A 12,294-nucleotide genomic window follows, 5' to 3' on the forward strand; every position below is an offset into this window, starting at 1 on the left:
GACAGACTGACGGACACAGAGGAAAGCTATAGTCCCCTCCGTGAAAACCGGTAGGGGACTAATAAGAACCTCCCAATCTTTTACAGCAAAGATAAAATGGTTGAAGTTTCCAAAAATCTCAAATGGCACTCCAGAAATCTTAAAGATATTGTGGTAAAAACAAAAATAAAGAACCCTCTACCTAATGGTAACTTTAAGACTTGTTCTGACACCAGATGTCTGTTGTGCAAACTCAGCACTGATGCAGACAGCTTTTCTAGCCTCATTACTAGCCTGGCGTACAAAATTAGAAATTAAAATCACTTCGTATAAAAACAAGAAATGTTTGTAAAACGCTCATTCCCCCGTTCCTTGGAAACATCTGCAAACATAATGAAAGAAAACTGCAAATAATTGGAATTTTTCAAAGTTCAAGGCACATATCTCGGCCAAAAAGTGGTCAATCATACCCAAAACTAAACTTGACCTAAATACTAATATAAATCTGTATACCAAATTTAATTTCAGTAAATACAACCTCTGTATAGAAAATGTATAGAACCTACAAGTTATTGGAAATTGTGTACGCCCAAGGGGCATAATTCCGTCGAAAATTGCTCGATCGTAACCAACTTTACCTAGATTTTATCATGATAAACCTGTATACCAAATATCATTTCAATATGTTCCCCACTCTGAAGTTCTCTGTGAAGACTGTTGGTGGACCAACCGACAGACGGACAGCAGCAAAGCAGTATATGCCCTCCTTATTCAAAGGGGGGCGTAAAAAATCCTATGATGTTTACAAGGACATTAGAATTTCATTTTAATCTGAAAATATTATAAATATCTTTAGTTTCATCCGAGTGAATGTGTATTGCGTGATTGTGCTATGTTAAGGTATTCAATGTATAACGACCTAAATCAGGTACAAACCTCTACTTTTCATTTTTACAATAAGCATATATCTCAGTACCATATTATAAAAAAAAAATGAAAATTTACCTTGTTGTTTTCAAAATATTTAGAAAAGTATGCCATTGATATTTTCGGTGCTTCAGCACTAAATGTAATATTAAACCTCAGTTCATAATATCCAATAATTCAAAAAGAACTGTATGATAGCTTCATATTATTTAGTTAAATATATAAGAAAGAGAATGCAATAAAAAACAAATCCAAGAATGTAGGTCTTATATAATTTTTTTTTTCACTCAAACTGCAAACATGCCTTCCAAGAATGTGTTAGTGAAATACAGACAAGTGTACAATATGGCCCAAAATAAAAAAAAGTATGAAAGTGCACCAATATTTGGTATAACAATAATTTAAAGACATCTATAAGCAACAAATTCAGATACAAATTTTGTTTTTTTACCGTCAATTTTTTTTAAAATTCTAGTTTCTACTACCCCTCCCCCCAAATTGTAAAATCTGAGAAGTGCTCATCTGATATACATAAACATGCTTAATCAACTCAAGTGTTTGATGTCTTCATTTGAAATGTTACAATCAGATACATAATGTATGAATACATCAGAATAGTGAATATATTTATATGTAAATGCATATACTTATATTACATAGATATACACACATATATAAATGGTTCTTCAAAATAAGATGTTTTCCAGTACTTGACTTTACAATCATTTACAAAGCACTCATGAGTTTAGATACAACATCATCTAGTGTTTTCTTAGTGCAGCTTACTCTTGATTGTCCTTCTGTTTTAACAAGAAAAGTGTTTCTGAGTCCATCTTCACCATCACGATTCTTGATCGCCTTAAGATGTCCGAGAGTCAGCCCAGATCCGGCTATTTTTCCTGCCATACACTTTGAAAGAACAGCATTCTGCACAAGTGTTGCCAAGGAATTATAGTTTCTAGCTTTTTCACCATTGTAGATTAGTTGCTGGATTACTGCTTTGAGAGGAAATGTAAAGGAAAGGGTATCTATCTGTGATAGCAGTGCATGCTGCACAAGCTTCCCTAGGGCCTTCACATCGTCTACGGCATTATGGGCACCGTATGTTTCGTTAAAAAGGGATCGGTAAAGACTTTCCTGCTTGTATGAATCTTGATTTTTAAAACACTTCTTAAACATTGCTAGACTGTCTACACAACCAGTCACTACACTGGAAAGCTGAGTGTCTTTCTGTATGTTTTTGAATGTCGAAACAAGTACAGGAAAATCAAAACGCCGGCCATTGTGAGCAATTAAACACACATTCTTGAATTTTGTCAAATACCTGATAAATTTGTCTGCAGCAGAATGAATATTGTCGGACTTCACTGATTTACCTGCAACTGACACGCCACTAGAATTTGCAACAATACCAGTTACTAGTCGTGCGTTCTCAGTCTGAGGCATCTTGGGTCGAACATAGGTATTGAATGTTGCGTCACTTTTCAGCTCTACAGCAGCAATTTGCACAATATGGGGCATCTGCCTTCCTCGTACTGTAATATACTATTAGCAATTAAAATATCTTTGATAATACATTTAAACATTTTAAAAATGAAAACATGAAAAAAGATAACTTAGAAAACTCACTAAGGTCAGTGGTTTCAATATCAAACATAACCAACGTAGGCTCTTCTGCTGATGGTAGAGTCACTGGTTTGAAGCAACCAGGAACAACTTGATCTGGTAATTTTTCAATATCAGGATGCTCATCGTGACCAATACCTGTTAAGATAAGTATACATTATGTGTATCGGTAAATATATATGTAAAAGCATGATGACAGTAAAGTATTTGTACATTTCTGTAGTGTACATAAAATATATCGGTCTAGACTTACCAGACTGATAGGAATCTCCCTCCAGTGCTTCCTGGGCTCCCTGAGTTACAGCTCTTTCTTGTTTCAGAACAAGACGTCTTAGCTTTGTTGAAGGGAGCTGAATTTTTTCCTGCACCTCCTTGCGTCTCTTCATCCTTTTCCCGGCATGTTCTTCGGTAAACTTTCCAGGAGAAACTCCGCTCTCTTCATGGGCCTGATATAAATAATTTTTATTATGCATAATGGATTTTTTTTTAGGGTAAAAAAGGCATTTCAATATATTTATTGATTTTTAGTATTTTATAAAAAAAAAAAATATTCCATTTATTTTAAACTTCATACATATTGATAGCAAGAAAATAATTAAGAACTTACTGAGTCTGGAAATTGTCTCCATACATTAGTATAAACTGGAAAAAAAACTAATAAAAATAAAAGGTATTCAATGTTAGTCAAAATAAAATAAAAAACAGAACATGAACTGAAGCCAAGGTAAAATATTTTCACCATACCTAGTGGAAATTTTCATATTTGGGTGGAAATTTAAAATATTTGAGAGGTTTCAATAACTTTTTCTATAAATTTCTGCATATGAAAATATTTTAATAGCTTCACCTCAAAACTCTAACACAAAATAACTTGCATTCAATTCAATTCTCAAAAGCAATAATACAATGCTTATATTTGCAACATATCTACCATTGAGATATATCTTCGTCCTTCATTGATAAAAGCTGCAGTAGCATGAACTTTAAAGTCGATGGACTCCGAGTTTCCATAATGGAGGGACTTCGGAGCTCTCAGTGTTACCTCACGATTAGCGTGCTCGCACTGCTGACTCGATCCAAGATCAATATACTGTTCAGCATTGGCTATGATAGGTTTAAAAACTGCCTCTAATTGTTGTCGTAAATCTGTGTCTTTCAATGCTGATTTGTATGGCAAGCTTCTGTGTTGATTTGTCTCTCCTTGTTTACGCAAACACCCACAAAATCTTGGTTTGCAGTACTGGTGGTCCCCGAACTGGTGTGGAATAAGTCCTCTAAGATTTTCTTCTAATCCTTGTTTATTACCCTGATTTTTCGAAAAAGCATATTTCACGCACTTTTGTATATGCATGATAACAGATTTACTTAGTTTTTTCCCCTTTGGAGAAAACAAACACTTCCCAATGTTTTTCACCACATGGTTTTTGTCAAAACGCTTCTTCATCTCCAAATTCAGCTCTGATCGTAAACGGGCAATTAACGTATTGTCCCCATCCCCTTCAATGTACTCCACAGGTGTTCTCTCATCAATCAGCTCCTTTACTCCTTTGAGACCAGTCGTACTCTCCATGCTTCTTGCACTACCATTATGGTTTTGAACACATCTATGTTTTCTAACTGGGATGCCAGGACGATTCCGTCTCCACCAGTGGCAAGTTCCACATGTCCTGTGACCAACTACTGTCTTTAGTACTTTCTTTCCGTATATTGACTTGCTCATAAAAAGTGTATGTGCTATAAAAAAAATATATATTTTTTGTAAATTTTAATGTCATTTTGTTACTGTGAAAACTGAACCATCAATTTTTATACAATGATCTAATATTTCTTCAAATCCTTACAATAAACACAGGCATTGATAAAAATCACTTTCTACACAAACAATATACATTTAAAAAAATCTTAATACCTGTGAGGCTATTGAATCCTCGTTTATGCCAAGCTGTATCCACAGCACAAGTCATACCCCTCCTGGTCTTGCATAGGGACTTTTTGTCCAGCTTTTGGTTCACAGTTTTCTTGCCTGTACCTTTGGACAAAGATCTTTTTCTTTTCCTTGATGGTGAGGGTTGTGGACAAGTTGTGTTAATTGGTGTACAAACAGTGTCGTCCCTATAATTATTTCATAGAATACAATTACTGAGCCTTCATAAATTTAGAGACATTTAATAATGTCATATTCACAAGGATTACATGTATATATATATATGTGTGTGTGTGTCTTGTATATAAACAAATTATATGCAAAGTACACGTGATATGCAAGAATAATGAACTTACTAAGTTTGACCAACTGTGGGAGTGTTTGGAATTGTCAATTGTGCAATTGAAGGGTCGGGGTGTCCTAAAGGAATACAGGATTCCATGCCTGTGTTATCTCTAGAATTATGAAATTTAATTTTTAATGAATAGCGAACAGCGAACATAAACAATTTTTTTTTAAATGCAAATTTATTTACAAATTACAATCGTTAAATATGTTTTCTTAAGATAAATATTGTTGATTTTGTTTACCGTTTGTGGTCAGTATCAGCCAATTCATTATCAGAGTCATCAAACGTGACAGGCAAATTGGTCTTTAACAGAATCTCTCTATAAAAAAAATTATAAATATAAAAATTACAATAATACAACTGTGAACAATTTTTCTTGTACATGTGTATATTAAGTGTTTCAATTTAAGAACTTACTTTGTTATCGGTGATGCATCTGCTAAAACCCCAACACCCAAATCCTCTAGCAATTCTACTCCTTGCAAAGCTTTAGTCGACTCTGCATCAGCAACTTCACTATGAAAAAAAAAATAATACAACTGTTTATGATGGCTTGTCTACAATTTATTACATTTTAAAATAAAAAATAATCATATGATTTTTTTTGGTTCATCAGAACAGAAAAAGTAAACTGAATATAACTTACGACATTTCCACATGATAAACTTCCTCAGCCGCCTTCTTTGTAGTAACCTTAGCTACAGCTTCCACACTTTCTCCTGCACGGCGCTCCATCACCATTAATGTCTTGTTGTTTATAGTAGGAATGTTTAAAGTTGACAGAAGGTTGTTGACTCTGTCTGGCCCCCCAAGACTGTCAATCATTGCTTAAAATATTTTTTTCATTATATTAGAAAATTATGATGAAAATTGATGTGCACTAATATTTATTTGTTACTTGTTGTTTATACCAGTTATATTAAATTTGGTTTAAAATCATAAAAATTCACAAACCTGTTCCAATTTTGTATTTACTACAAAACACGGCATCCCAGTTGTTTTCTTATTTTGGCGGTGCGTTTTACCATAGGGAACCATGTTCACTTCTCCGCACTCGGGATTCATACACATTATGTATAAATATCCCCCCCAAACCCCTCCGCCTCTCTCCAACAATGTTCTCTTTATATAGAGGGATGGGACCCATCCGACAATGCGAACAAGATGATAAGTTTTCCAACAGCACCCCTAACTCCATCACCCGCCGTCCATCCATCCAATCACGACTGACATTTTTCCCAAGATTTTTTACGTTATTAAATAAAGGACATTTCTTGTACGTACACGAATCCCCAGGGCACTGATGTCCGCTTTGGTAATTATGTTCTGTAGTAACATAAGTCTTCTTGAATCGCACTCGGTTCGGAAGATTGCTCGTAAAGCGGCCTCGGCCATCCCTCTTGGCGCGTGTTTTTGTTCGCTTCAAAACGATAACTCTTATCGACAAGACCGATAACTCTAGGGGAATCCCCCGATTCCGAGTTGTTACGGAAATGGGCGGGAAAATACGATCTCGTTATCCATCGAATACCTTAATAATTTCTTTTAAATGACAATTTTTAACACGATTTGTTTTGTATTAGTGGAGTATATAACTTGGGGTAAAAGGGTGGCGGGTCAATACAGAGTTAGGGAACTGAATTCCCGTATACAGCCAAGGATTTTTGATGAAAGCCATCGCTCCCAGCGGCAATGTTTTGGCTGTTTATTTAATCTACGGTGCAGTAATATGGTTCACTCAACATAGGATTCTTATTCATATCGTTTGTTTACTTGTAACATTGTATTTTCTTAATTTTGCCCATAAAATACTGAGTCACATAGAGGCAGTCTTGTGTGTCTACACATAAATCACATGGGCCGACTAAATCACACTTTTCAATGTAGCGGAAAAATTTGCCATCCTGATCAAGCATTGATATGGTCTGCCGTCAAGATCCTACCCATACTGTCTGTTGTAATGCCGTATGGATTAAATGGTTTTTTCGAAACCCGAGTTTCCCGGCCTGATTGACCACCACTATCGCACGGGCTCAATTGTCTGACACACAGATATCTAGATTCCTGTTCTCAGTGATATATTTAGTGCAACCAGGTGAAAAGAGAGCTTGTCCTTTGTCATTGAACTGATAACTTTGTTTCGTTGTGGAGCCAGGGTAACGCATAACTTCTGTTGATTCATCAACATCACGGATCATGACAATTAGAAGGTCATCAGAGGAGGAACTACAGACACCGTGAGGTTTCCAACCCTGTAGTTTGATCACTGTCTGTATCTGTGTATTCTCCACTATGTTCACAGTTCTATCATTGTAATCAGTATAAACCAAATTTCCAAGTCTTGTCACTGCTATGTCCATTGGCAAGTTCCCTGACTTGGTTTGGATAGATATCACTAGTTCTTTTCGGGTGTTGTACAGTTTTATTAAGCATTCATTACCACATGCCCATACTTCTGTATCATTCAGACTCGTCACACCGTATACTTCTTCATACCCTGTATTTATAACTGTGATAACTCTTGGTATCTTCATCACTGACCGGTCTGGGGAGGAGGACATGCATGTAAATTGGTCGGTGGGATGTTTCTTACGATTGGGACGGCCCCAAGTGGTCGAATTTTGCGATCTGTAGACATGACTACATTTAAGTAAATGACACCAATGTTTCTCTACACAAACTTTACACAGATATAAATGACAATGCCAACAATAGATGATGGCCTCAGGAGTTTCACGATGGCAGCAACGTGCAACAACCTGGGCGCTGCTAAAGTGGTCCGTGAGTCGGAAACCTATCTTAGAAAATAAAGTGGGACCATCTCAGTTTACCTAATACATTTTTATTATGTATAACAATGTACAGTTTATATATAAATGTATTATTTCGGTGGGATGGACAGCTTTATAGGATGTTTTTACGAGATTATATGTTATGAATTAACATAATAATATAGTTCATTGGGGTGTTTCTTACAATTCAAACCGGTCAAATCTTGTTTTAGCGACACCAATATATGATATTTATACAAATGAAAGGAATGTTTCATTACACAAACTTTACACAGATTTTAATGACAAGCCTTACATTGCACAATGGTCCCAGGAGTTCGACAAAGGCAGCAACATGCAACAACCTTGGCGCTGCTAAAGTGGGCCATGACTCGGAAACCTATTTTTGAAGATAAAGTGGGACTATCTCAGTTTATTTAAAACATTTTTATTATGTATAATAATGTTGTTTCTATATAAATGTATTATTTCGGTGGAATGAACAGCCTTATAGGATGTTTTAAGAGATTTTATGTTAATATGCATTACCATAAATACATGTACATTTCTAAATTCAAGTCATGTCAAACTCATCATGGAAAATTATAAAATAAATTTAATTTTAATGCTGCCCTAATCTTATCTTAAAGGGAATTGGACAGGATATGACTTAAAATGTTCAAATTTTATTGTTTCATTTTCAATGTTTATACTGAAAAATATAGAAGTTTGTAATGCTGTGTTAAAATTTGAAAGTCAAAAATCAAGTTATAAGCAAGATACAGGGTTTATAGTTCTTTGTTGTGTAAACAAAGCTTGACTGTTGTCATTTTATACATATGTGTTGTATTGGTGTAAGTTTCAATCAAATGTATCTTTCTTTTGTTGAAAATATTATTTATGAAGATATTGAGTTACTTTAAATTGTTATTTACATGTCATTTTGTCTAAGTAATGGTAATTCTCTACATTACATTTTTTGTAAACAACTATAAGACTCGAGCTTTGTTTACATAACAACCAATTTTTACCTCTGTATCTCGCTTGTAACTTGACTTTAAGATTCAATATTTTGGTCAATCATTTAAAATGCACCAGTAAATCATTTTATACATAAAAAATAAAAATAAAATTGTTGATCTCAAATCGTGTCCAAGTCCCTATATATAAATATAAATAAATAAATAAGTCAGTTTCAAAACTTACCAAACGTTACAACATAAGTATACTACAAAACTTAACAATCCAACATGCCGCCAAGGGTTGCAAAATTGTTGTTCTTGGTAGATTGCGACTTGTGCATGAGATCATGGGAGATATTTAAATATCAGGTACAAATTTGAACATAGACATAGACAGAAATTGTAGTTCTTGAAATACAATCGATTTCAAACAGGTGGTAAAATTTCTCTTCTGGATGAAAAGTTTTACGCCTGTCATTGAACAATAGTATTGCAAAAGGTAACGCCCACCGATACCAAAGAAAACGATTGACTGTGTTCACCCACAAAAAAGTCAACTAATGCTCTAAAAAATGTTGAACGTAGTTGAGTCAGGTGACCGGCCATCACATACTGTTTAAAAAAAAACCATAATGTGGTTATGTGGTTATACTGATGTGGTTATATTGATTGATGAAGTCTCTTTAACCCCTCTTGTCAATAGTTTGTTTACTGGTGATTTTCTATCATGTATAATATACATGTATTTTGGTGAGGAGTGTGATGGGAGAAGACATAAATTAACCCAATTTATACTCTTTGATTCCCCATAACACAAAATACAAGATTATTTAGTTTGGGATGGAGATCTCAACGGATTTTGAGATATCAGGGCACTTCCGTTTCAGGGTAGACGGAACCTTCCCACATGGGCATAGCCTATATACCATAGATGTCCCATTTCACAAGGAGCAAAGCTATATACATGTATGGCTACGGGGTGGATATATCAACGGTTTTTATATTAAGTAATTTCCCGAACCTAAAGGTTACAATATAACACAAATTTTTAGCTCGAATTTCCTAGTCTAATCGTATGTTATTGCAGTTAAATAAAGAGTTTTACACCATGTTACTTGTGATATATTATTCGTCGTAGAAGATTGATTACAGTTTATTATCATTTAGGCCTTTTTATTTTTAATATTTCAATTTCATTTCAACTTGCTTGAGAGGTTGTGTGTATTAATGGATAATACCATAACAGTCAGTCATCTAATGTGATATAAAAGGGTTATATTGACTGATTCATTTAAAATAAATGTGGATCAGCTTTATGGCCTTCATTAGATGGTTTGATTCTTTCGTCAATAGGCTATGCCTTTTAATGCAGTTGTGCTTTTACTATAGAATTGCCATTTACACCTACACAAAATGTCTTCCTCTTTAAATCTCCTTCATTGTTCAAAAGTAAATATGTATAACAAAGCATATTCATTTACTTTATTTTAAGGTTTTATTCATGAATGAAATGGAGGATGTTTTAAAACAGAAGTTAGCTCCTAATGTTTAATAACATCTTGATGATTATTTTTTTTGAAAGCAAAGCAAATTGACTGTTTAAAGGCAATCCAAGAAAAAGGCACAGTGTCAACACCTTCTAACAGGATATGGCAAATCCTAATATTTGATGTACTTCAACATTTTTTCTAAATGTGTTTGTGATATCAAATCTATTGTCATTAATATTGCACATCTAAATGCTATTATTGAATAAGAATTGAACAAATTAGGCTCAAATGTCTGTCAGGTTTTCGCATCTAATAAAAAGGATAAATGATTTTGTTCTTTTTAAGTTTGGTCTAAACTGCAACAACATATAAATGTATCATATACATGTACGGTTAAGATTGATTAAAGAAAATAATCATTATAAGTGAAATCTGTTATTCTTCAAAATTTCAAAAAATTCTACTCAATATATTAACTTCAGAAAACAAGGAATTAAAAAAAAATCTCAAAGGTTAGGACTCGCCCATAAACAGAATTTATGTAAAAAAATGTTACCGATTTCTTAACATGTCTATGTTCCCTTAATCATAAAGAAGATACATTTTCTTATGACTTACTTGAGAAAAAAAACACAAAATTACTATTTTAATTTGAATTAAGTCAACATGAAGGTACATCTACATATAAATTTCAACTCTTATATGTAATCCAACACATACATGTTAAACGCTGCATAAATTGAACAGCTAAAATTGCAACTTAAATTCATTTTCCAGATTCAAACTGCATTTTCGTATAGTGGTTAATCCAGGCTATGTAGCTCTCTTCATTTAATGTACTGTGGTACGTTGGTACGTTGGTCCCATTATGGTGGAAAACTGATAACTCGGTTCACCCTCATAAACAGACTTCCTCTTGTGCTTGTTTGCCAAAGCTTGCACTTTTTTTCACATGTGATCCTTCCAGGTTATTGGCTCCGTTGCCTTAATAAGCTTCTTAATTCTCCTGCCATCTCTATGTCTTCTGGTATATAGGAATCTACTTTCCCAACATTATTTACAAATAACCCATACAATGCCTTATGCGCAGTTGGTAAACTGTAGGATGATTGCTGGTGGCATAAAAATCGCAACATCTTCAATACATATTTCTGTTGTGTGCTTTAAATACCTGCATTATGTACTTGAAAGTTGTCTTCATTCCATATCTGTCAGGAATCTTAATAATATAAAGAAATTCAAGGTAAAGTAAGCCTAATTGGAGAACTGTATTTCCATAGAGCTTCACTCTGTCAAATTTTAATTTTCTGCACCTATTTCTGGTTTTGCTGGACAAATATAACAACTGTTGATCCATTGGGCAATTTCCTTTGTAAATGTGTGTAAACAATCTCTCTATGTTCCTGAGTAGTAACAGTGTGAGTATCAGAATCTCTGGCCCTCTCATACTCAGCCAAACAAACAAATATGTTTGTTTACTGTTACATGCTGAAAAAAAATAGGGTCGGTAGGTAGGATTTTTTTTAATTTTTTTATTTTTTTTTACACAACTTCAGAAACGTCACATATATGAAATGATGGAGACAATTCTAATATATCCCTTTCTAAGTGACAAATTTTTAAGAAAATTGGCATAAACATTGAAGAATCCCAAACAAATAATTAAACAAAATAATATTGAAAGTTAATTAAATATTTTGTTTACGACGGTAGATAAACAAGTCAGTGGTCGGGGTACCTGGCGCAGGCATAATCTCGGAGATTAAAAAACTTGAACATCCCATTTTTAAGTGTCCGTAGAATTACAGTTAATGATAAAAGAAATTAAATTAAATATGTTCATTTTGCGACTAACTTTTGATTACGTTTCACTAATTTTCGAGGTAAAATAAGGATATGGTACAAACATATTTACCAAGCTATAGAAATATGACAACGACATTACATTGAATTTTGACCTCAAGACTGCACAGCGAATATACATCAAACTTGTGGAAATCTCAGAAGACCTTTTCAGTTCATCATATTTTTTCACTGATTGTTTAAGAGAATTAAGACAAATAGACTAAATATCAAGTACTGTTTACACACTAACTGTTGTCAACAGTTCTAAAATAAAAACAAAATGACTGCAGGAGACATTCACAGTAATTTGATTTTAGGGTAAACAGAACTCAAAATAAAAATCAAGAATGAGAGAAAATGTAAATGATGACATCTTGAAATCAAACAAAAGATGAGAATTAATTCTTATTTCCGGTCGTTT

General features: G+C 33.9%; 1 protein-coding gene across 2 annotated transcripts; it reads right to left on the minus strand.

The window, feature by feature from the left end:
* Nucleotides 1–991: 991 nt before the first annotated feature.
* LOC128190813 (three-prime repair exonuclease 1-like) lies at nucleotides 992–6,313 on the minus strand. 2 transcript variants are annotated; one of them, XM_052863015.1, is made up of 10 exons: nucleotides 5,452–6,313; nucleotides 5,223–5,321; nucleotides 5,047–5,124; nucleotides 4,813–4,911; nucleotides 4,442–4,644; nucleotides 3,464–4,266; nucleotides 3,140–3,174; nucleotides 2,786–2,978; nucleotides 2,536–2,670; nucleotides 993–2,441 (listed from the first exon to the last, which is right to left on the minus strand). In XM_052863015.1, exons 8-10 carry the CDS (start codon nucleotides 2,916–2,918, stop codon nucleotides 1,633–1,635), a joined length of 1,077 nt encoding a protein of 358 aa, XP_052718975.1. In that variant the 5' UTR covers nucleotides 2,919–2,978; nucleotides 3,140–3,174; nucleotides 3,464–4,266; nucleotides 4,442–4,644; nucleotides 4,813–4,911; nucleotides 5,047–5,124; nucleotides 5,223–5,321; nucleotides 5,452–6,313; the 3' UTR covers nucleotides 993–1,632. The 2 variants fall into 2 exon arrangements, with proteins under 2 accessions (XP_052718976.1, XP_052718975.1); XM_052863016.1 differs by lacking the exons at nucleotides 3,140–3,174; nucleotides 3,464–4,266; nucleotides 4,442–4,644; nucleotides 4,813–4,911; nucleotides 5,047–5,124 and having other exon boundaries at nucleotides 992–2,441.
* Between the last annotated feature and the right edge of the window lie 5,981 nt (nucleotides 6,314–12,294).

The sequence above is a fragment of the Crassostrea angulata genome, chromosome 6, assembly GCF_025612915.1.
Source record: "Crassostrea angulata isolate pt1a10 chromosome 6, ASM2561291v2, whole genome shotgun sequence".
Taxonomy (NCBI): Eukaryota; Metazoa; Mollusca; class Bivalvia; order Ostreida; family Ostreidae; genus Magallana; species Magallana angulata.

What these genes read in the sequence shown, in the direction of transcription:
- LOC128190813 (XM_052863016.1), bottom strand. Translation starts at nt 2,918, where the DNA reads ATGAAGAGACGCAAGGAGGTGCAGGAAAAAATTCAGCTCCCTTCAACA. An exon ending in GGGAGATTCCTATCAGTCTG is followed by an intron (nt 2,671 to 2,785) that starts GTAAGTCTAGAC and finishes TTATCTTAACAG; the next exon opens with GTATTGGTCACGATGAGCAT. An exon ending in TATTGAAACCACTGACCTTA is followed by an intron (nt 2,442 to 2,535) that starts GTGAGTTTTCTA and finishes AGTATATTACAG; the next exon opens with TACGAGGAAGGCAGATGCCC.